General features: G+C 45.3%; 1 protein-coding gene across 3 annotated transcripts in view; it reads left to right on the forward strand.

Annotated features, from left to right (window-relative positions):
- The window catches only part of RGS12 (regulator of G protein signaling 12), a 167,602-nt gene that overhangs the window by 48,385 nt on the left and 94,401 nt on the right, over positions 1-24,816 (forward strand). For all 3 annotated transcript variants that reach the window (XM_064365449.1, XM_064365451.1, XM_064365454.1), the window contains exon 3: positions 10,907-11,023. In XM_064365449.1, coding sequence (XP_064221519.1) covers positions 10,907-11,023 — 117 coding nt within the window. The remainder of the gene's footprint in view (positions 1-10,906; positions 11,024-24,816) is intronic.

Below are 24,816 nucleotides of genomic sequence, written 5' to 3' on the forward strand. Positions count from 1 at the left end.
TTACCCACCTTCTGAAGCTTCTGTCAGTTCATCAAATTCATTCTCCATCCTCTTTTATTCCCTTGTTGGTGAGGAGTTGTGATCCCTTGGAGGAGGAGAGGTGTTCTGGTCTTGATGATTTCATCCTTTTTGCACTGGTTTCTTCCCATCTTTGTGGATTTATCTACCTTTGATCTTTGAAGTTGGTGAGTTTGGATGGGGTCTCTGAGTGGATATCCTTTCTGTTTCTCTTGAAGCGATTTCTTTTTGTTTTTTTAGTCTTCCTTCTAACAGTCAGGTCCCTCTGCTGTAGGACTGCTGGAGGTCCACTCCAGACCTTGCTTGCCTGAGAATCACCCATGGGGGTTGCAGAACAGGAAGGATTGCTGCCTGATCTTCCTTCTGGCAGCTTTGTCCCAGAAGGGTACCTGCAAGCTATCAGCCAGAGCTCTCCTGTATGAGGCATCTTTTTGGTTATACAGGGGTCAGGGAACCACTTGAGGGGGCAATCTATCCCTTGTCTGCCTGCAGAGGCACTGCTGGGCTGTCACAGACTCAGTCCAGCTGCTGTGTAAGCTTCCTCTGGCTTTTGTTTACACAGGTAGGTTTAGACCTGCCTCAGTAATGGCAGACACCCTTCCCCCCACTGAGCTTGAATGTCCCAGGTTGAGCTCGAACTGATGTGCTGGCTGCAAAACTCTCAAGTGAGAGGGCTTCAGTTTGCTGGTCTTTGTGGGGGAAGGACCCACCCAGCCGTATCACCTGTCTCCTTGCTTTCAGCTCCCTCTCTTTCTGGGGAGTGGGTAGCTCCATCCTGCAGGCGCTTTCAGTGCTAGTCAAAATGTCTGCCCAGATCTGTGCCGACAACCGGCGGCGCTGGTGAGAGCTGCCGCTCAGATCTGTGCTGGTAACTTGCGGCACTTTTCAGCCCAGTGGGGATCTCCTGGTCTGCTGGCGCTGTGGGAGAAGTGCAGTATCTGAACCGGAGTGCCTGGAGTGGGGAAGTCCCTGATCCTCTGATCAGTCGCAATTCCTGGTGGGGCAGTGCCCTGCCCTGCCTCAGTTTGCCCTCTTGGGCTACACCCACTGTCCAACGAGTCCCATTGAAATGAACCTGGTACCTCAGTTGGAAATGTGGAGATCACTTGCCTTCTGCGTGTCTCTGGCTGGGAACTGTGCTCCGGAGCTGTTCCTGTTTGGCCATCTTGGCGGAATCCCCCCGAGAATTTATGGTAATCTTTTTATATACTGATGTATTTAGTTTAATGTTTTTGTATAATTTTAAAATCTGTGTTTGAGTGAGACTGTCTCGTACTTTCCCTTCATATTATCTTTGTCGAGTTTTGGTATCAAGATTACAGTAGTCTCATAAAACATGAAAAATTAGTGGTAGAACTTTTCTATCCCTCTCTCTTCTCTTCTCCCTCCCTTTCTTCTCCTTTTCCTCATATATTGAATCTTATATTTTATTTTTATCTTCCCTCCAGAGGATTTTAATAATTTTTTATTTGAAAAATTTAAAAGTAGGGTTAAAGTGTGTTTTGTCTGTTATTAAAGTGAAACTGGCTTTTTCTGAGGCAACACTTCGTCTTTTTATTTAAGCTTTTCCATTTCTGTTTTCGAATTGTTACTATAAGTGGCAGATTCTTCTGACAGCTCAAGAAGATCAGACTAAATTGGCAGATGTGGGTCACTGGTGTGCTGGGGCGACTGGCACGTTGAATCTTGGCTCTGTGATACTGCTGCATTCTTCTTGTAGATCTGCTTTTTCTAGGTCCTCCTCTCTGCTTTCTTACCTTACTTTTTGTTTTGTTTTAATTTCAAGCCTGTTTGGTTCATTTCCTTAGTGCACACCCACCTCCTTTACTGCTGAAGAAACTATGTGCTTTGTCTCTGTCTTTAAAGGCTCTAGTCCTAGCCAGTTGCTTGGCACGTCGTGGGCCCTAAGATATTTTTGGAATAATTTAAATGAATATCTCTATGTGAATTTCTTTTCCTGTATAATATTCATCTTTTTCTTTCTTAACTAGGACACCCAGTCTTTGTGCACGTTTCTCCTTCCTTTCACAAAAGGTGATTTGCTATGATCAGGAACCTTTCTTTGGCTCCTCACACATTACTCCATAACCGTTGCTGTAAGTCTAGCCAGTTTTAGGTTTGAAATGGAAGTTTGTTGATTCTAAAATAGTTTTGCTTTTGGACTTAGAATTCTTCCTCCTACATAGAGTTTTGTTGTAGCAGATTTAACCAGGTGTGCCGGTTACTCAGCTACTGACCCTCAGCCTTAAGCCCACCCTCTATGACACCAATAGGGTCTCCGCACCACCTCCTGCTCACCAGCTGCATCCATGTCAGGCTTTGTCCCCAGCGGTGCTACCTGGAGCTGGCGAGGCAAGAGTGTCACCATAGCAACATTTCAACCCCATGGCGGGCAGTTCCTTCCCTGCTCAGTTTGCAATTTGCCCGGCTCACTGGGCCGATCTCCTGGCCCCTCAGAAACAATAGATGGGCTGGGTGCTGGCTTATACCTGGAATCTCAGCACTTTGGGAGGCCAAGGTGGGCGGATCATTTCAGGTCAGGAGTTTGAGACCAGCCTGGCCAGCATAGTGAAACCCTCTCTCTACTAAATATACCAAAAAATTAGCTGGGCGTGGTGGCGTGTGCCTGTAGTCCCAGCTACTTGGGAGGCTGAGGCAGGAGAATTGCTTGAACCTGGGAGGCGGAGGTTGCTGTGAGCCCAGATCACGCCACTGCACTCCAACCTGGATGACAGAGTGAGACTCTGTCTCAACAAACAAACAGACAAACAAACAGACCAACCCACCCACCTGAGGGCTGGAGCCCCACACTTCCTCAGTGGTCTGGGCCTCAGCTTCACCAGCTCTTTTACTCTTAGTTGCTGAGTTGGAATAATTCCCTCTGCTTCCCCACGTTTTCCCAGCCCTGGAGTGGCAGCTACTTCCCGAGGTTGCTACTCCATGGCATCTTAGAGTCCCTCTGCCCTTTCATCCCTCAATGCCAAGCTACCCCTTCTCTACACAGGACTCTCTGTTAGAACCATGGGTGGTTTCTGTGTCCTGAGTGGACTCTGAAGATTACAGCAGGAGATGGGAATATGTGAGCTAGAAATCTCACTCCTCATAAGGCTCTGTATTGCCTCTTTTTGGAACTACCTTCAGATCATCTGGTCTCTCTTTCCAGCTCAGTACTCTCTTGCATAGTCTATTTGTTCAGTAAATACTTGTTGAGTACTTACTATGCACCAAGCACTGTGGGAGGGCTGGGGGTGTGGTGGTGACCAGGACACAGTACTTGCCTCACTGGGGCTTATTCACTAGTATTCATTTAGACTGAATTGGTTAGGGATTTTTAGTTCTAGCAGTGTGGGTAATGAAAGAAAAAAATACATAAATTGCATTGCATCAAAATTTTAAAATTCTATGCATTACAAAACACAACGAGCAGAATGAAGGCAACCCACAGAATGGGAGAAAATATTTGCAAGCCATCTCTCTGATATGAGTTCATATGCAGAGTATATAGAGAACTCCTGTAACTCAGCAACAAAAACAAACAACCCAGTGACAAAATGGGCAGAAGTCCAGTGTGAGTTCTGTGAAGTAGAAGAAAAAATGAAGAAAAAGAAAAATTTTAAAAATGAGTAAAGGATTTGAACAGACATTTCTCTAAAGAAGATACACAGATGGCCAATAAGCACAGGAAAAGCTGCCCAGCACCATTAATGATTTGGCCAGTGCCAGTGAAAAGCACAGGGAGTGCCGCCTCACACTCCTTGGGATGGCTGCTGTAAAGCAACTGCCACCACCTCAACAAAAGGGCAAGTAACCAGTGCTGGCCGAGATGCAGAGGAACTGTAAGCCTTGTGCACTGGTGGGTGGCAGCGTCAAGTGCTGCAGCCGCTGGGGAAACAGGAACAGTGGAATTATTATATGACCCAGCAATCCTGGTTCTAGGTATATACCCAGATAATTGAAATCAAGGTCTTGAGAAGATGTTCTTTATACACATATTCTTAGCAGCATTATTTGCACTAGCTGAAAGGCAGAAGCCACCCAGCTATCCATCATCAAGTGATAGACAAACACAGTGTGGTCCATCCATGCTGCGGAATATTATTCAGCCTTGAAGAGAAAGGACACTGTGACCCTTAAGAACACCATGCTCAGTGAAATCAGCCAGTCACAGAAGGACAGATACCATCCGATTCCACTTACATGGGATTCCTAGAGCAGTCAAATTCATAGAGACAGAAAGCGGAAGGTGGGGCCTGGGGAGGCGAATGGAGAGTACGTAGTAAATGCGGGCAGAGCTTCGGGCTGGGAAGATGAAGAGTTCTGGAGGATGGTGGTGATGCTTGCATTACAACGTGAGTGCTGCTGAGCCAGCCAGCATGGTAAATTTTATGTTATCTGGATTTTAAAATCAGATTGAATAAGTATGTGGAAAGTCTAAGAAAAAACGGCAGTGCAGTAGTAGAGCAAGAGCTGGGTATTGTCCCAACCACGAGCTGTGTGACCTCGAGTGGACTTGCTTCCCTGACTTCCGGTTCTCATCTGTGGATTGAGGTGTTGGAATGGTTCTTGTGCCAAAATGATTCTTCGCCCTGAACTGATGGTCGCATGGGATAAATATTTTTATTTTTATTTTTTTTTGAGTTGGAGATTTGCTCTTGTGGCCCGGGCTGGAGTGCAATGGCGCGATCTTGGCTCACCACAACCTCCACCTCCCAGGTTCAAGCAATTCTCCTGCCTCAGTCCCCTGAGTAGCTGGGATTGCAGGGATGCATCACCAGGCCCAGCTAATTTTGTATTTTTAGTAGAGACGGGATTTCTCCATGTTGGTCAGGCTGGTCTCGAACTCCTGACCTCAGGTGATCTGCCCGCCTTGACCTCCCAAAGTGCTGGGATTATAGGCGTGAGCCATGGAGCCCAGCGATTCATTGTTGGTACCAAGAGTGGCCTAGAAATTTGGTACCTGGGTAGGGGGTGAGGTTCTACCTCCCTCTTCCCCTCCCCCAATTTCTAGTGGTTTTTCTTTGGAGGGAACCCAATGTTTCTCTGGGCCTGTTTGTGATAGTAATGCCAGTTGACCGACTGTCCCTTGGGGCCCTGTAGCCAGGCAGGTTGATTGGCCTGAGGCCCATGGTTCTCCCTGAAGCCAGCTGGCTCACTGCATCCTGGATGCCTGGGAGCTGGGCTGGCCAGGCTCTGTGGGCTCTCTCCGCTCAGTGCCCTTGAGTGGTGAGTGTGGTGGCCGAAGGCTGGGCAGTGTAGATGGTGCCCTGGGGCCCCACTTGTCTTCTCAGTCGTGAGGAGTCCTTCTCAACCTCAAAGCTGGAGTTTGAAAAAGTGGCCCTTGAGGCCACTTTTATTGTCTTCCCTGCTTAGTACTCTTTTGGGAAGAGTTGAGATTATGTCACACCAGCAGGGGGTGCTAAATCAGTGGAGATTTTCTGAGTTTATTAAATAAAAAACTTTGGCAATTTGAGAAGCACGAATAGATGCTGGTCTCTCCCTGCTGTGGAGGTGTCACGTTTGTTACTGGCCTTCTTTCCATGAGTGGGTTTAGTTCTTTGCAGGAATTGTTTTCTGTTTGCTCGTTAGACTTTTCCTTTCTCCTTTGCCTCTCCAAAGCACACAGGACAGCTACATGTGACCAGGCATTGGACTTCCTGTCTTTTGCCTGTGCTGGGAGCAAGTTCCAAGGCTGACTGTGGAAGAGCTGCCCACCCGGGGTGTAGTCAGGGCTGCCGGGTGCCATGGCTTACGCCTGCAATCCCAGCACTTTGGGATGCCAAGGATAACGAATTGCTTGAGTCTAGGAGTTTGAGATCAGCCTGGGCAACACAGCAAGACCCAGTCTCTACAAAAATACAAAAATTAGCCATGCTTGTGGTCCCAACTACTCAGGAGGCTGAGATGGGGTGATCACTTAGTCTGGGAGGTCTTGGCTGTGGTGAGCCGTGATCATACCACTCCCTCCAGCCTAGATGACAGAGTGAGAGCCTCTCTCTCTCTCTCTCTCTCTCTCTCTCTCTCACACACACACACACACACACAGTTAAACTCTTGTCACTGTCCACCTAAATAACAGAGATGCTCTCTGAAAGAAGGGATGTTTGTCTGGGGCGGGTCACTGCAGTGGGCAGATACTTGCCATGTCTACAATCCATAGCTGCAGAGGCCAAGGAAGACAAAGGTTTTTAAAGGAAAAATGAGGATCACATGATTGTTCTGAGATAATTATCCTTGCTACAAGGATCAGCACCCAGGGTGATGCCAGGCTGAAGGTGGGTGGGCAGTTGCTGGGCAGATGTCCTCACAGTGTGCTTTGAGTAGGCTTCAAGGGCCTGTGTGCAGGGCTGTGGTTTGCGCAGTCTTTGTGCTGCATCTGTTATTACCAGGCATGCTAATGTGTGAACTCCCGCTTCATGGCCTTCCCCAGCTCTGTTTGTTAGGGTTTTTAACACAATTGGCTCATTTTGATTCTGACAGCCTTAATCTCACAAAGCCATGAGTTCATTACCCACCCTTCCCAAGAGCAGAACATAAAGAATAGCAAATCTGTATGTCAAACGAGAACAAGGTCGCTCATGGCTTTAGCAGTGGAATGAACATTTCCTGTCATTGCTGTTGCAGTTACACATGTCTGCATGCTGCGCAGGCACCCCGGGCTCCCGTTGCTGGGCAGCCAGGCCCCTGTGTTGTGGCCTCTGCGTCGTGTGTCTCATGAGCACTGCTGAGCACCTTCTCGGGCCTCCCCTCAGCCGCAGTCACTCACCTGCCAGGAGCCGGGTGCTGTGCTGGGCGGCAGGTTTTCAGGCAGCATCAGGGAAAGCAGAGGGCGTGGCTGCTATCCCATGGCAGTCCCCTGGGGAAGATGCCCTATAGCTGACAACCGTGTCATTGGTGGGAAGGAAAAGACCCAAAGGCAGAGAGAGAGGACGCTGGGCAGTCTAAGTTAGATGGGGGCTTGGAGGTCTCTTATAAGAGTGGTTATTTGGGTTGGGGGTCAGGGGAGGGAAGAACATGCAGAAAGGCCATGAGGCAGCACCCAGGAGAGGCCCTGCCAGCAGCACAGAACCACAAGGAGCCTCTGCAGGCACCAAGCCTGGCTGGCACAGGGCAGGCAGGGAACAGGACCACCAGTGGGGAGGCCAGATGTGCACCAGGCTGGGTCGTGGGTCTGCAAGGGAATTGCTGGATTCTAGGTACATTTTACAGCTTGGGTCTGCTGTGGGCACATTTTTTGAAAAAGAAATTTCTTATCCAAGTTTTTCTCAAGAATCTGTCAGATTCATTAACTTGCTAGCAAGGAACCCAAAAGATGACCAGACAAGTGCAGGCTTCAGAGAGGATGTGGCCGGAGGAGTGAGAGGAGGGTGTGGACCCAGAGCGTGGACATGGCCGCTGGCCTAAGCAGGAGGGTACGGGGGTGGCAGTTTATCTGTCAGCAAAGAAGAGCGCTCTGTGACAGGATGCCCAAGGTGCCTGCCATCCGGAGCAGAGACACCAGCAGGCCATATCTGTGTCTGAATGGGAGCACAGGCTCCCTCCAAGGGTGTGCTACAGGCTGACTTACAGAAGGCAGGAGCCGGTGTCTCTGAGCCTTGGGAGGCAGGCAGGTGTAGGCCACTGCAGTGCCCTCTCCAGCCTCGGAGGTGCGGTGTGCTCGGGGCCTGCTCCTTAGTTTGGGAACAAGCAGATGCGCCACTAGTGTCTTGGAGTGAACTGTCAACCGTGGCGCCTCAGCTTGGTGTGTGTCTGACACCTGTGCTGGCTGGTCCATCTGACACCTGGCCGCTGTGCCTTAGGCCTCAGCTTGCTGGCTGCCCTCTGTGGGCATCGTCACTTTCAGGATGACAGCCTTAGAGCCTCCTCTGGGCCTGGCAGAGGCCCAGCTGTGGCGTCCCTCCCCGAGCATCCTCGAGTGTGCCTGGCAGCCACAGCCCCCGGATGTGGGATCTCATGCCTGCAAAGAGGACAGTGACACCCCTCTACCCATCCTTAGGCCCAGCTCCCACGTCAGCCTCTTGGGGCAGGGTCTCTGGATTCCTCAGTGGGCTCTGCCTCTAGGGTCTTGTCCCAGGCTGCCATGCCTGCGTCATCCTCTCTGCCCATGGTGTCTGCTGTGGGTGAGGTTTGGGAGCCCTTCCTGAGTCCAGTAGGCACCTTGCCTGTGCTCCCGGGGACTTGATGTCACTCTATTCCCCTCCCCCTCGGGCTAGGGGATCCCCAGCTGCGGCAGAGACGTGCCTGGTAGTTGTTGAGTGAGTGGACCCAGGAAGCGAGAGGAATGTGAAATTATGTGAACAGCTTCTTGTTTGGGTTCTTGTTATTGAGATGTGAAGATTTGACTAGCAAACATGGGATGTCTTATCACCATCCCGAAGGACCCATTTCTGTTTGTGATACAGGCTGTGTATCCCTAACCTGAGCTGCTTGGACCGGAAGCGTTTTGGAAGAATATTTGTATTATACTTACTGGCTGAGCAACCCTAATTCAGGAATCCAAAAACCCCAATGCTCCAATGAGCATTGCCTTTGAGCATCGTGTCAGCCCTCAAAAAGTTTTAGATGTTGGAGTATTTCAAATTTTGGATTTTTCTATTAGCGCTGCCCCACCTGTGGCACCATTCTGAGACAGGAAGCTCTGGCAGCCTCCATCTTTGTCTTCTGTGGGCCTCCCATTCACTTCCTCCTGAGCCCGGCTGTCTCCTCTCCCTTTCTCCTCTCTGAGAGCAAACATGAGATGTCTTTACCATCCCTAAGTGGGGGCATAGAGATGGGGGTATGGGAGAGGGGAGGGTGGAGAGGTGGGGGTGTGGTGGAGGGGAGGGTGGAGAGGTGGGGGTGTGGGAGAGGGGAGGGTGGAGAGATGGGGGTGTGGGTGGAGGGGAGGGTGGAGAGATGGGGTGTGGGTGGAGGGGAGGGTGGAGAGATGGGGTGTGGGTGGAGGGGAGGGTGGAGAGGTGGGGGTGTGGGAGAGGGGAGGGTGGAGAGATGGGGGTGTGGGTGGAGGGGAGGGTGGAGAGATGGGGTGTGGGTGGAGGGGAGGGTGGAGAGATGGGGTGTGGGTGGAGGGGTGGTTGGAGAGATGGGGGTGTGGGAGAGGGGAGGGTGGAGAGGTGGGGGTGTGGATGGAGGGGAGGGTGGAGAGATGGGGTGTGGGTGGAGGGGAGGGTGGAGAGGTGGGGGTGTGGGAGAGGGGAGGGTGGAGAGGTAGGGGTGTGGGAGAGGGGAGGGTGGAGAGATGGGGGTGTGGGTGGAGGGGAGGGTGGAGAGATGGGGTGTGGGTGGAGGGGTGGGTGGAGAGATGGGGGTGTGGGAGAGGGGAAGATGGAGAGATGGGGGTGTGGGAGAGGGGAGGGTGGAGAGATGGGGTGAAGGTGGAGGGGAGGGTAGAGAGGTGGGGGTGTGGATGGAGGGGAGGGTGGAGAGGTGGGGGTGTGGGAGAGGGGAGGATGGAGAGATGGGGGTGTGGGAGAGGGGAGGATGAAGAGGTGGGGATGTGGGAGAGGGGAGGGTGGAGAGATGGGGGTGTGGGAGAGGGGAAGGTGGAGAGATGGGATGTGGGTGGAGGGGAGGGTAGAGAGGTGGGGGTGTGGGTGGAGGGGAGGGTGGAGAGATGGGGTGTGGGTGGAGGGGAGGGTGGAGAGGTGGGAGTGTGGGAGGGGGAGGATGGAGAGATGGGGTGTGGGTGGAGGGGAGGGTGGAGAGATGGGGTGTGGGTGGAGGGGAGGGTGGAGAGGTGGGGTTGTGCGTGGAGTGGAGGAGAAGGTGGAGGATGGAGGTGTGGGCAGAGGGTAGGGGCCTGCAGAGGCCTAGGGGTGTGGTGTGGTGTGTGGCTGGGCCATGACAGTGGGTGGAGAAGGAAGGACTTTCTAGTTGAGGAGGAGAGGCCCAGTGCAGGGAGACCCAGGAGGGAATGGATCTAAGGACATGAGGGGGTGAGTGGGGTGTGTGGGGTGTGTCAGTGTGGTGGGCAGGGAGAGAGGGGAGGGAGTCGTGGAGGGAAGACCTACTCCACCTGGCTTCCAGGAAGGTGCAGGCATGCTGCTGTTTTCCCCAGGGTCTTACAAGGAATTGCTGCAAGGTTTTCTACAAGACTCTTATGCAGGTGAAGAGACAGAAGTGGCTGCAGAGCCTGTAAATCTTAACATAAACAGGTTCCCTTCCTTCAAGCCTGAAATTGGTCACTTCGTATTCCAAGTCCTCAGGAAAGCAGAGCTCCCAGCTGTGATGTGTTTTGTTTTTAAGAGGTGGTGACTGATTTGCTAGAGCCAGCTTCTCATTTGGGGAAGTGTCTAGCATAATGATAGGCGCCAAACCGATGTTTGTTGAATTGAATTAATTCTGGTCATTTCCTGGAGGAAGACAGACAGGGTGTTTTAATAGCTGGTTATTTCCTGCACCAGAGTTGGTTGGGTCTTCAGACAGCAGCTGAATGCTTAGGGATTCTTTCATTTCCTAAAGTGCTTATAAAATCATGAAAAAGCACGACTTTGCTGAACACCTGCCCTCCTGTTAATCGTCATTGCTCCTAATGTCCTGCGTCCACTGTCCAAGACATCCCTGTGCGCCGTTTCATTTGATGTGGGTAACAGCCTTGTGGGTGGGCTGCTGTCACACTGTTCTGTGATGCCAGAGGTGGAGGCTTGGCGGGAGACACACAGCTGGCAGAGCAAATTCTTGATGATCCTGGGATGCTCTTTTTTTCCAATTTTACATTTTTTTCTTGTATAAAATATACCTAAGATAAGATTTACCCCGGGATGATTTTAAGTCTTGTGTTTGAAGTCTTCGTTCCACAGTATTCCTTGCTTTTCTGCTACGCCATGCATTGGGCAAGACTAAACATCTCTATCCAAAAGAGTAACCTGATACCATTTTTCTTTGTGTTTAGGGCTCGAAATTTGGGCGGGGCATTGGACTCACTCAGCCTTCCCCACGCACACCTGCCCGGAGATCATTTGGGAGATCCAAGAGATTCAGTATCACTCGCTCCCTTGATGACCTTGAGGTAATTTCATTTTCATTTCTCTTGTTTCCTCCTTTAGGTTTTAAAAAATGCAGGGGCACCTTGCAGATACGTCTGGCTCTTCCTTGAGTCCCTGTGTCCTCCTCCCCTCCCCTCTCTGTAGTGGTAACCCCTGTTTTCCAGGGGCAGCGTCCCCATGCACATTTGGGGACCTTTCTACCCTGCAATGTGTCTGAGCTGTCACAGGGCTCTCTAGGGTGCTCCTCTGTGTGCCAGACTCCAGTGAACACTTCTAGAAATGAGCTGGTTTAATCCCCACAAAAACTCTCCCAAGTAGAACCTGTCATTGCCCCCACTTAAAGATGGGATGCTGATCCACAGACACAGGTAGGTATCATTTTATGTGCCTCTTCTATCTTTTGAAATCTTTTTTTTTTTTTGGAGTCAGAGTCTTGCTCTATCACCAGGCTGGAGTGTAGTGGCGTGATCTTGGCTCACTGCCACCTCTGCTTTCTGAGTTCAAGAGATTCTCATGCCTCAGCCTCCCGAGTAGCTGGAACTACAGGCGTGCACCACCACACCTAGCTAATTTTTAGTAGAGATGGCGTTTCACCATGTTGGTCTGGATGGTCTCGAACTCCTGACCTTGTGATCTGCCTGCCTTGGCCTCCTAAAGTGCTGGGATTATAGGCTCGAGCCACCTTGCCCAGCCTCTGTATTTCTTTTGTAAAGAACAATGAATAGATTTTATTTTTTATAGCAGTTTTAGTTTTGCAGAAAACTTGAGCAGAAAGTATGGAGAGTTCCCTTATGCTCCCCACCCACTTGTTAAAAATGCCCTGTGTCATTAGTTAGTATCGTTTTCTGCATTGGTGTGGATGTTTGCTACAGTTGACAGGCTGGTGTGGGTGAGTGACAATTAGCTCAGGTCCACAGCTCACATGCAGGTTCCTGCTCGTGCTGTCTTCTCTGTGAGTTTGGACAAACATCCCATGCCATATACCACCGCCCTGGAGATCCTCTGTGCCCTACCTGTTTATCCCTGCACCCTCCCCTTGAACACTGACAACCACTGATCCTTTGACTGTCCCATTTTGCATGTTTTAAAATTTTATACAGGTACAGCTATATTCTATGTCTTCTTATCAATGTCTTCTTCTAGAACATTATGTTATACTTTGAAGGTTTACTCCTGGAGTTTCAGCTCAGTCCTTTTACTTGCTATATGGCTTTCTGTTAGGAATCTATGACGATTATTGATGCCTTCCGCTGTTGATAGACACTCAGTGGAAGTGGGAGATAGTCTACTGTTACGGCATTCTTGTACGTGTCTCCTTGAGCGCGTGTGGGACAGGTGAGTGTTCCTAGCCGGGAAGGGCCTGCATGAGTGGTGTGGCCAGGCTCTGCCCACAGTGGCTGATCCAACTCCTGCTCTTCCAGGAGAAGAGGTGGCTTCAGGGATGGCAGGGGTCTGGGGATTGTTGGGGCTGTGAATAGGAATCTGCCCATGGATGCCCTGTTTAGCCTTGGTCTCTCCAGGGAGCTTGAGGGCAGGTTGGGGCTAGCGTACCGTATCTGGGCAGGCAGCAATCAGGATCGGTTGCAATGGGGCACACATGCTGCTGTTGAAGACACAGAAGGTGGGTGTGCTACCTGCGGCAGGGCCTAGCCTGAGGCTGAGGACCTCGGGACCATTTTTGGCTCACTCTGCCATACTGAGCTGACCCATCTGTGCACCAGTCTCGTTCCTTTTCCTCCTTTTCTGTAGGTCATGAGGAATTCAGCATGTGGCCCTAGGTGTGGGCTGACAGCTGTGCTGGTGCCCTGGTGAATGATATGTGGGTCTGGGCCATGTGCTCTGCACAACCTGTCCCTTCCCTGCTGGATGGAAACTTCTGTCTTGTGGTGGATTGCTGCTGGGCTTGCCCCATGCCAGGGTCAGTGCCATGTACTGGTGGACAGCTCTGGTGTCTACTCACTGGGTGTCCCCAGTGGATACTCCATTTTCACCAGGGCCTTGCTGCTTTCCACATGGTGTGTGGTCTTGCTGTCTTTGCCCCACACCTGAAGCTTCTGGCTGTACATCTCTTACTGGGGCCAAGGGGGATGGCCCAGGTGGCAGGCTGCCTGCCCTTTTCTATGTGGTCCCTGCTCGCTGCTGGCAGCCTTCCATGACTTCTGGGAGAGGGATCTGAGCAGGCTTCCCAAGTGAGGGGTGGTTTGCCTCTTGAGCCCATCATCCTGAATAACACAGAGGAAGGCTCTCTGTAAGAAAATGTTGTTTATTAATATTTGGGAATAGGCATTGCAATGAGAATCTGTGTGCTGTAGTAAACTATGCATGTTCAGGGAGGTCAAGGAAGACAGAGGTTTTTAAAGGAAAAATGAGGAGGATCAATGATTGTTTTGAGATAATTATCCTACAAGGATGGTACCAGTCCAGGGTAGGACAGGCAGTTGCGGGACCAATGTCCTCAGAGGAATATTTCTGTGTGTAAGACTGGGATGGCCTGCGTGCAAGGTTGTGGTCTTTGCGATGTTTGGTGTTGGATTTGTTATCAGGTCTATGAGCATAAGAACCCCCCTCCCTTCCTGGCCTTCTTTGTCTCTGTTTGTTAGGGTTTTTAGTACAAGTGACTCCATTTTCATTCTGGCAACTTTCACACTCCTCCCTTTTAATTAAGATCTTTCTCCAAAAGCTTAGCTGAGCAGTCATTCTGTAGTCAGGCTTTGATTGCCCCTTGGTGCGGCGATGGAACTGTCCCAGTTTGGTGTGGTCTGGTTCCACAGCAGCAGGATGTGACTGGTGACGAGGAGTCAGTGTCAGCTCATTTAGCCACATTCAAGCAACCAGGGGGGTGTGGAGGGAGTGGCCCCAGGCGCAGGCTACCTGGAGTTCACTGTTACATACAGTTTTGTGTGTTCCATGGGTGTTGGCCATCATCTCAATGCACTGGGCCAGCATGATTCTGACAGGAGTTGTACTTCTACAGCGACTAAAGCAAGAGATACAAAATTTAAAAAGGGAAAATACAGAGTAAAATTAATAATAATATAACAACCCAGTTTGCATAATGGTCTTGAGTTATGAACATAGGCTTAAAGCCAACCAGTTGAATAAATTAAATGGCCATGGGGAATTGCGTGAGACTCTTTATAATACGTGGCCTGTTTTCTTTTGGGGGTGTATGTATTCTTTACTTTTTATGGAGAATGGGGTTTCTCATGTTGCCCAGGCAGATCTTGAACTCCTGGGCTCAAGCTGTCTTCCAGCCTCTGCTGGGGTTACAGGGATGAGCCACCGTGCCCAGACCCATCTTCTTATTTTTTGTATATCAGCCTTAAATTTTCCCGGAAGAATGTATCCAGGTGTAGCATGTAGTATCAGCAAGAGCACAGGCATTTCCTGCTTTAAGCAGTGGCTAATGTAGAGCAGTTTTATCATCTAGTGTCCCATGACTGAGTTGGATTAAAGCAGAGAGTGAGTGACAGTTGTGTTAGGGATGTTGCCGAAGTCACCCACTAGGTGGACTCAGGGATCTCTTAGGGTTCTATCTAGTTCCCAGCAGAAGCTACTGATTGTGAAATTTCCATCACACCATTATTCTGCCAAGTCAAAAAGGTAGGCATTAAGGGGAAAATGTCTCCTTCTCATATGGAGTCTTGTTCCAGTGCCTTGGGAGAAGCTGCCCATAGCATGAAGCTGTCATCTTCTGGTCCTGTCTTGTGGTCTGAGTGTCTCTGGTTGTGGCATCAGTGGTTTGGTGAACTCTGGGTGCGGCCCATACATCAGGAATGAGACTTGTTCCTTAAAATTCATTTAGTTTCAGCTTATAGGGCTTCAGGAATAGAATAGTTCTCTGCTTTTAGTCATCATGTGGGAGAAAGTTGGATGGGAGGAAGCTGGAAGAATTGAGGAGGTCGTCTAGTCTATAGGTGGATAACAGGAGCTTGGAAACAGTGCACAGGGCTCCAGTGTAATAACAGGAGTATTGCAGCTTTTCCTCAGAAACATGGCATTTTCTCCCTACACTGACCACACAAGAAAAATTCACTCCGATTTTAACAACCTCCTGAGGCTGGGAAGCCAAACCAAGGCAGACTTTAGACTTTTTCTACAGTCTTAAGGTTTCTGGGCCTGATAGGAAGTGACAGTTTTTACTCACCCACTGTAAGGCCGGGAACCCTTGAAGCAGGGTATTCTATGCATGTTCTCAAACATGAGATTCCAGACAAAGCGTTGGGAACAAAACCAGTGTTTTCAGTTGTATCCTGCTATCAAGAAGGAACAGATTTTTTTTGTAAATAACCACACTGCCATAGAATACTCGTGAGTAGTTTCCGAATTTTGGATGGATCAAGTTGGGAGAAAAAGCAAATGTTTTTTCTTTTGTTTTCACAAAAGTATACTTTATCAAATTGCTGTAAGGTATAGATAGCTTAAGAAAGAAAATATCCTTAGATCTGGAAAATAAAACATGTAAGTAAAGAACTAACAAAGTTTCAAATAAAAGTCATAAAACATCAGTTATTTAATCTCATGTAATTAATTTTTGTTCTGCTTGATCTTGATAGTTTCACAAATTCATCAGTTTCTTTATTAGAGTTCTGAGAATTTTCATTTAGTTGGTTGATCTTAAAGTTATTAGAAACCTGTATTTAAGAGTCTTTTCAATGAATCTGATTGCAAATGCTTTTAGAGAAACATCAAAACAATAAAATGGGTAAGAAAAACAGAATAGCCATGGTTTAAATCTGGTGAAAGTTCATCATAATTAGTAATTGGCAAGGAAATGTGGCTATTTCTGTAGCATACAACATAATAACGAGTTACGACATATTAGGTTTTTATACAATTTTGGAACATTCCTATAAAAACATACCCGTAAATGTAACTGAAAGAAGGCCTAGCATCACTTACTATTTTACAGTGCTTTTACACAATTTACCAAACAAGTCTGATCAGTTACTGTCTTTATAAGATGAGCGATGCGTCCTTTGAGGCTCTCCAGGAGCTTGACTGGAAAATACTAAAGCTAATTATGAGTCAAAAAGATTTCATTTAGAATTTGTATTTTGGGGAAGCCCATCGAAGACGCCAAAAGATTTAAAACATCTGATCAAAACAGGAGCACAGGCCACTATTAAATAATAGTCGTTCATTTAACCAGAATGAGAAGGACTTCAGAAGCAATACAGGGAGTTCCATGAATGTAAACCAAACATCTCACTCAAAGCTCAGTTTTCCTAAAAAATAAAAAAAACTTAATAAAGACAACACAGGAAGTTATCTTGATAAAACGTAGAATCTTTGTTTCGTAGGCCAGTTACCAAAAAGGTACAGAGAAACTTCCTCTGGTGTGATTGCTTCTCCTCATGGGAAGCCCATTTGGTTTGCCCGGAAGTGTAACCTGAAGAAAAGTACTTGAATTTAATGAGACGTAGGAAGAGTGTGTCCCAGGTTATGAGTGTGCACCATATTATAGAGGAATGTAACTTGAGCAGGGCAATTCATGGCTGTAAGTCAGAGCATGGGAAGTTTTCTGGTTCCATGGAACAATTCAGACACATCCAGAAAAGTCGAATGCACAGAATCGAATTATACAGGTGGAAAATAGTGCATCAGACCGTAATAACCAAGTTAAAACTGGAGAAAAAAGTTACGGGAGCTGGAGCTGACAACAAAGTTGAAGAAAGAGTCCTCTCCCTAGCCAGGCAAGCAGCTGCACTTCTCAAAGGGAGAGAGCTGAAGGCAGTGACACGCAGCCTGGAAGTCATGCCCAGCAAGGCGGCGCCAAAGCTGAGCTTCTCAGGTGTGAATCCAAGAAGCTTTGAGAGGAAGACTCTACCTTCAGAAATGAAATTGCCATTCTAAATGAAGACAGCATTTCTAACCTGAAACTACGGAAATTAAATGGAGACTGTAAAATGGAAAAAAACTGCAGTTTAGAAGCTTGTTTTATAAACATATTTCAGAATTAAAATTCAAAGCGTCCTGCAGTTTTACTGATAGCCAATCAATAGTTCAAGAAAACCTTGTTGTGCTAACGGAAGTGACCACATTTTTTGTTTTGTAGTAGTGTATTTTTAATATTAAAGCTTGGTCTTTAGAAAGACTTATAATTTTCTTCTAATTATAACCAACTTAATCATACAAAATTTCTTTCATAAATTCATCCTTCACAGACCTTTTATGACCAGTATAGACCTTCAATGACATCCTTAAGCCTTTCTGCTTCGTTCTGTGCTTCCTCTTTCTTAAAAATAAAATGGGCATTTTAATTTAGGGCAAAAATTTGCCACATAGGAGTCTTTCTCATACAAAGTTATTCTCTTCTCTCTCTCTCTCTTTTTTTTAAAAAATATATATGGACTATGATAGATCAGGATATTCTCTTCTCTTTTTAACCTTCCTTACTAAAAATGCGTATAAATACCTATAACTTTCTTCATATCTCTCTCCTACTTAGTGGTTGCTTTCTCTTTTCTTTCTAAATCTATATTTTGAAACAACTTTTAAATAATCTCCAAACTAGACAAAATTACTCTTTTTTCTCAATAAAGAACACATTTTTATTCCTCTCATAATTTTTCTCATCAGAAACATATCTTACTTTTGGTATACTTTGTATACTAAATATATACTATATATATATATATATATATTTCAGTTAAATATTTTATATTTAACTCTTAGTAACCTTAAAACTTTGGAAGTAAGAAGTTTTAAACTGCTTGTCACATGTCAGTATTTTATAGGTGAGAACCATTTTATAATTTTTGGAAACATGTTTTTCTGTAACATAATTATTTTGTGTATTAACAGGCAAAGATATATGTAGTCTTTCTCTAAAATTTAATAAGCCAAGAACAAACTAAGATTTGTGTTTAGCAATTTATGTTTTAGTACTTTATCTTATATGGAAATGACTTAGACATTTAATGAATATCTATCATTTAATTTAATATAACATAACTTGAAGACTTCAAATTACATGACAGTTTACTTATAAGCACTTTCCCATCTATGTTTACCTAATTTATTTATTTTTAATAATTATACCTAGGCTACTTATGAAAGCTGAAATATTAGAAAAAGCTAGTCTTCCTTTCAAGTTATTTCCCTTTTAACCATTTGTATAGCCTATGAATATCAGGGTTTCGCCTAAGAACCTTAAATATATGAGTATTTTGCTGATAACACAGAAGATACAGAAGCTTCTATTAAACTAACAATGTTAGTCTTAGTCATCAAAAAGTTATACAAATAAAGATCATTGTGTCTTTAGGCTGGATTTATACTTTAATAACCTTAAGACTTCTAGCTGAGGTAAATATAATCCTGTCTAACCAGTAAAGCCAGGCAAAAATGTATGCTGACAGTTTTGAAGACATTTCTATTTTTATTTTATCAACAAATTTTAAACCAACTTATTTATCAAAGATTTATGTAAGTCAGCTGGGTGCAGTGGTTCATCCTTGTAATCCCAGTATTTTGGGAGGCTGAGGCAAGAGGATTGCTTGAGCCCAGGAGTTTGAGACCAGCCCGGGCAACATGGCAAGATCCCATCTCTACAAAAAATAAAAAAAATTAGATATGATGGTGCACACTTGTAGTCCTAGCTGCTCAGGAGGCTGAGGTGGAAGGATCAGTTGAGCTCAGGAGGTTGAAGCTACAGTGAGCCATGTTTGTACTACTGTACCCCAGCCTGCGTGACAGAGAAAGAACCTATATCAAAAACAAAAACAAAAAAAACAAAAAAGATTTCTTTAAGTCACATGAACTAAAAAGTATTTGGGTTAATTACTGTATATTTTCTATGAGTGCTTGTTTAAGCCAATCCAAATAGAATTCCTTAAGGGATTTCTGGCCAACTATGGCAGATTTTACCATGTAGATGTAATGTACAATATATGTAACATAAATAAAAGCATATACAGACACAAATAAAGATCTTATAGCTTTCATTTTAGAATTTTGGTCATGAAACAGCAAAACCTAGTGATACAAACTCACAGATTTATAAAAGACAGTTGGATCAAACTATATTTTTGACAAAATGGGACTTGTATCTGTGGCTAAGTTCTGTTTACCCTGATAAGTAATTAAAGAAGGCTGTGAACCAAATTTTGGATAAAGCGATTTTCATAGCAGTTTGACTTTTAAGAAACCTTTTAATCATTTTTTTCAGATTCAAATGAATTTAGGGTTGAATATTCAAAGGTTTACATTTTAGCTAGGCCTGGCTAAATCGTATAAGAAAAACAAAATTTTTAAGTTGCTGTGAATTAGTAACAAATCTTTTTGCTTGTTTGCTTTTTCTGGCTCTTAAGTGTCAGACAAAAGAATTTTTATGCCAGACAGAGATACCTTATAGCATTGCTCGGAGCTTAAGATTTTTAACCTGTTTGATTTGACAGCCTAGCTTTTATAAACATTTATAAAGTTGTTTTTTTAGAATATCAATTTTTCAATTAACTGTTTCACCACCCTAAGCAGTTGTTAGACAAACCTAAATTTACATTTCCAAAAGGTGTCTGCATTGTTGGCTACCATAGATTTGGGATAATTTATAAAGCCATTAGTTTGAAATCCCTTTAACCCTTAAAACAAAATCTTAGTTTCCATAAGCAATGAGTTTATCTTAATGCTGGCAGAAAAGTCACCAGATTCAAAGTTGGCAGAAAAAAGAGATGGAGAGCTTAGCAGACTCCCATGTTAACCCGTAGCTAGTTGCAGTTTTTAGCAAGCTTAAACAGTTAGAATAATGGCTGTCCAGTGCTGCGTTTTTTCCTGATGCAGTTTGCCCTTCAGTGCACAAGAACGGACCGCAGTATAGCTGGTCAGGGTCCCAGAAGACCTGGTGTGCTTCCATGTTTAAGAATACTATTTCATTTCTTATTACTCTCTCAAGAGCAAAGAAAATCCTGTATCTCCTGTCGGGGAGTTTGGACTGGTGCTTTATATGGTGCTGACTGCCCTTGTTAATTGGCCATCCCATACCCATTATTTAGAATCTTTATTTTTGCTCTTAGATGATGGCCAGAAACAAGCAAGGGAAAAAAGAGCCAAATCATGTACAGATGTGCATAAGCAAATCAAAATGAAACAAAAAATAAGTGTGTTCAGAGAAATTTTAAGCCAGGCATGCAGTCCAAACAAAACATTAAACCAGGTGTGCAGAACCAGACAGAATATAAATTCTGTAGTAACCAGAAGGACATTGTCCTTATACCAGAAGGGACTTGCCAGAAGACACAAAAAGTCTTATTATCCCAGACAGATGCAAGGTCCTTTATTAAGGCCACCTTGTAGCCAACTCAGATCCCAGATTAAGTAAAAAGAGCTTCTAACAAAAAAAATGGGAGACTTGGTTTGAGAGAAGACTTTTCAGGGCAGAAGAGGTGAGCCATGGAAGCAGAGAGCTCAAAGGGCTCGACTGAGTACCACATACCAGTTCCCAGAATTGATGATTCCTTCCATAGGGATCCTTCTTCACCCACTTCTGACACCAGCTATGCCATCCTAAATAACAAATAGGGAGGGACACTCTCCAAAAGGAAATGACATTTATTCAGGAATAGGCATTGCAATGGGAATACATATTATGGTACACTATGTGCATATTCAGGGAAATAATGGAAGATAAAGGTTTTTAAAGGAATAATGAATATGATTACATAATTGTTTTGAGATATAAGGATCAGTAACCGGGTGGCACGATTTTGAGGTTGGACAGGCAGTTGCTAGGCAGATGTCCTCACAGAAGTGATTTGTGAGTGTGTGTGAGGTTGTTTGGCTTGTGCAAGGTTGCAGTTTTCCAGTCCTTTGTGATAATTCTTGTTATCAGGCATTTGTGCATGAGAAACCTCCCTTCATAACCTTCCCTAGCTCTATTTATCAGGGTTTTTAACATAGTGACTCCGTTTTGAATCTGACAACTTTGACAGACCCAAAGAGGCCTACCAGGCATTGGCCTTTTTCTGAGAGGCAAGAGTTGTGAGTTAAAATAATCTGTTTCTTTCTTTGGAAGGGATGTTTGACTCCTCAAATGTTGCTGATGGGGCAGGCTGCTGAGTCTGTAGGTTCTGCCTCGCACCCTCAGAAGTGCGTGTGCCGTACTGAGGCCTTCGGTGGCACTTGCTGCTTCTTGCTCACCTGCTCCAATTAGCCTGATGTGAAAGGCATAATGAACCCACTCTGATGTTTTGAATTGAGCCAGATCATACAGGTCTTTTCAGAGTACCTTGTTGGAGGGTGGGAGGGTTAACGTAGGCTTGGGGCAAGACTACAAACATACACTGTTGCCTAGCCTATGTGAAAGTGGACTGAGTTTCATCCTTCTGATAGGAATGGAAAAGAAGGCATTCCTAGATCAGTGCGTGTACACTGCATCCTGGGGGATGCTACTGTCCTCTAGCAAAGGTAGCACGCCTGGCACAGCAGCTGTGATTAGCGCTCCTTCTTAGTTAAGTTTGTAGTAGCTTACTGTCATCACCGTCATCCATCTGAACTTTGTAGGACCAGACTGTTATGAGTTAAATTGGGTACGACAGGCCCCACCCCTTTCACATTTTTTGAAGTCTTTGAGGATTGTACTAATCTGGGCTGTTTCTTCCCTGGTGTGGCATTATTTTTTGCTCACCGTCTTGGTTTGGGTTGGGGGAAGAGGACTGTGTCATGGGCGTCTCTTTGACTTTTCCAACTTATTAGCTCTTACCTAGTGAGTGAAAGAACCAATGTGCAGGTTCTGCTGGTCGTTTCACTTATACATTTGGGAACTAGGGAAATGACCATGGTGGGTCTGTGGATCTGTTGTGAGCTAGATGGGGCCAGAGTCCATTCATATCCTGACTTCCACCCTCTTTATAGGGAGAACATGTAGTGCTTTGCGTTCCCAGATAGTAGTGTCGATTCATACCCTAAGTTCAACAAAACCAGAGAGATCTGAGCATTCCCCTTTCCCTAACACACGATTTCCCAAGTAAGTGGCCAATGGCGCTCTGGAGAAAGACTGGGGAGATGACGATTGATAACACTTGCCTTGGTGTTACAAGGACCTACCTAATTACTTTCTGGCTTTCCTTTAATTAGTGGCTTCCAGGTTTGAGAAATGGTACACATTTTTCAAATTCGACAAAGGATCATGACTTTATTGGGGTTGCTGCCCTTGGCCTTGATTCTTTAAAATTGTGTAAATTAAGCAATACTCTTGCTGGCTGCCTGGCCAGCCTGCCCCAGGAACACCTTGTTTTCCTCCTGCAACGTGGGAAGCCAGGTGGAGCTGAGAATTCCACTTCTCGGAGCTCTGCTCTGCTCACTCTTACAGGTCCTGAGTGGGGCTCTGCCATGTCTGCCTTCTGGCTGTAGGGGATTAGGGCTCTATTAGATTCTGCCAAGGACACCTGCCTTTCATATTTTGCCTTTAGTTGGTGCTTAATCATACTGGGTGTGTTTTTTGACTCTCTCACGAATGGTGAGACTCTTTCATGTGATGCCACACTCAGGCGGTGCATTCTTTCTAAGCCCTTGGAACATTACAAAAGCTGAGGAGCCTGGACATTAAATGTGCTGGGCCAAAAAGCAAGTCTCAGAAATATTCAAGCCTGTCCTGCAGAAACTGTTTCCTGGCACAGTGCAGGTACACTGTAAACCAACAGCAAACTGTGTTTGCTAAGTAAGCAGTACATTACGAAATAATCCAGAGTTCACAGAAGCAATCACAGTGGAAACTAGAAAGCATCTGAAACAAACAACAATGAGAATACCACTTATCCAGACTTGTGGGATATAGTGAAACTGTGTGTAAAGGGAAGTTCACAGCTGTCAATGCATGTATTAGAGATGAAGGAAGATAGAAAGTCATCTCAAGAAGTTAGACAAAAAGTTGCATAACAGAATTACAGGGAGTCAAAGCTAGGCAATAATAAAAGGTAAAAGCATCAATTAATGAAACAGAAAACCAACAAACTAACAAAGAATAAAGAAAGATTATTTCCCAGCTCATTTTATGAGGCTACCATAACCTTGGTATCAAAAATCTGACAAAGGCATAAGAAAGGGCGATCATAGGTCAAGCTTGCTAGTAAACATAGGTGTGAGACACATAAACAAAACATTTGCAAGGTGATACCAACAACTTATAAAAAGGGTAACATACATTTGTTCCAAGAACACAGTGTTTTTTAACATTTGAAAGTCGATTTAACTTACCACATTAACAGAATAAAGTAAAAAATCATATACTATTTCAACAGGAGCAGGAAAAGCATTTGGTAAAATTCAGTATCTATTTATGGTAAAACAAAGTTAAAAGAAGAATTAAAGGAAACTTCCTTAATATGATAAGGATATCAAAAACACTATGGTATCGTAATTAATTATGGCATCATAATTAAGCTTTCCTTTTGAGATAGGGAGCAAGAGAACTATGTCTGCTGTCACCATCTTAAGTTAAATTGTTACCAGAAGTCCTGGTTAGTGTACTGAGAAAGTAAAAACAAGAAAAGTTTATAAAGCTTGCAAAGAAGAAGTGAAAATGTTACTGTTCTCAGATGATGTGATTGTAACAGAAAATCCAAAAGTTGAGCAGTGATTCACGCTGTAATCCCAGTACTTTGGGAGGCTGAAGCAGGCAGATCATTTGAGTTCGGAGTTTGAGACCAGCCTGGGCAGTGTAACTAAAATCCATCTCTAGAAAAAATACAAAAGTTAGCTGGGTGTACTGGTGTGCGCCTGTAGCCCCAACTGCTTGTGGGGCTGAAGTGGGAGGATTACCTGAGCCTGGGAGGTCGAGGATATAGTAAGCTGTGTTCATGCCACTCCACTCTAGCCTGGGGGACAAAGTGAGATCCTGTCTCAAGAAAAGGACAAAAAAAAAGAAAATCCCAAAGTATCTATAAACCAGTTATTAAAATGAATTAATTCAACAAGGTTGCTAGATATATAGTTAATATACAAAAATAAACTGTATATACAGTTAGAAAATGATCTATAGATTCAGTGCAGTTTTAATCAAAGTCCCAAGAGGTTTTTGATTAAACAAGATAAAATCGTCATGGAAATACAAAGGGCCAAAAGTAGCCAAGATTATCTTTTTCTTTTTCTTTCTTTCTTTTTTTTTTTTGAGATAGCTTCTCTCTGTCACCCATGCTGGAGTAAGTGGCGTGATCTTGGCTCACTACAACCTCTGCCTCCTGGGCTCAAGCAATCCTCCGGCTCAGCCCCCCTTGTAGCTGGGAGGACAGGAGTGAGCTACCATGTCTGGATATTTTTTGTAGAGACAGGGTTTCACCATGTTGTCCAGGATGGTCTTAAACTCCTGAGCTCAAGTGATCCACCTGCCTTGGCCTCCCAAAGTGCTAGGATTACAGGCGTGAGCTGCCACATCCGACCTTTCAATTTATTTTAATGTGGTAAAATACATACAACAACATTTATTATTTTAACCATGTTTAAGTATGCAGTTCAATGTTATTAAACTCATTCATAATGTGGGACCATCACCACCATCCATCTCTAGAAGTTTTTCAACTTGTTAAACTCTGTACCCCATTCCTCCCACCCCCAGCCCCTGGCAGCCACCATTCTACTTTCTGTCTCTATGATTTGGAATATTCTAGGTATCACTAGAATCGTATTCACTGTTCTAAGTGAAATCATACAGTATTTGTCCTTTTGTGACTGGCTTATTTCACTTGGCATACTGTTCTCAAGCATCATCCATGTTGTGGCATGCGTCAGAATTTCTTTCCTTTTTAAGGCTGAATAATATTCCACTGCATACTCACATTTTGCTTATCTGTTCACCTGTTGATAGACACTTGTGTTGCTT

This window comes from Aotus nancymaae, unplaced genomic scaffold (assembly GCF_030222135.1).
Source record: "Aotus nancymaae isolate 86718 unplaced genomic scaffold, 86718_ANA_hifiasm-v0.15.2.pri h1tg000006l, whole genome shotgun sequence".
In the NCBI taxonomy this organism is placed as follows: domain Eukaryota; kingdom Metazoa; phylum Chordata; class Mammalia; order Primates; family Aotidae; genus Aotus; species Aotus nancymaae.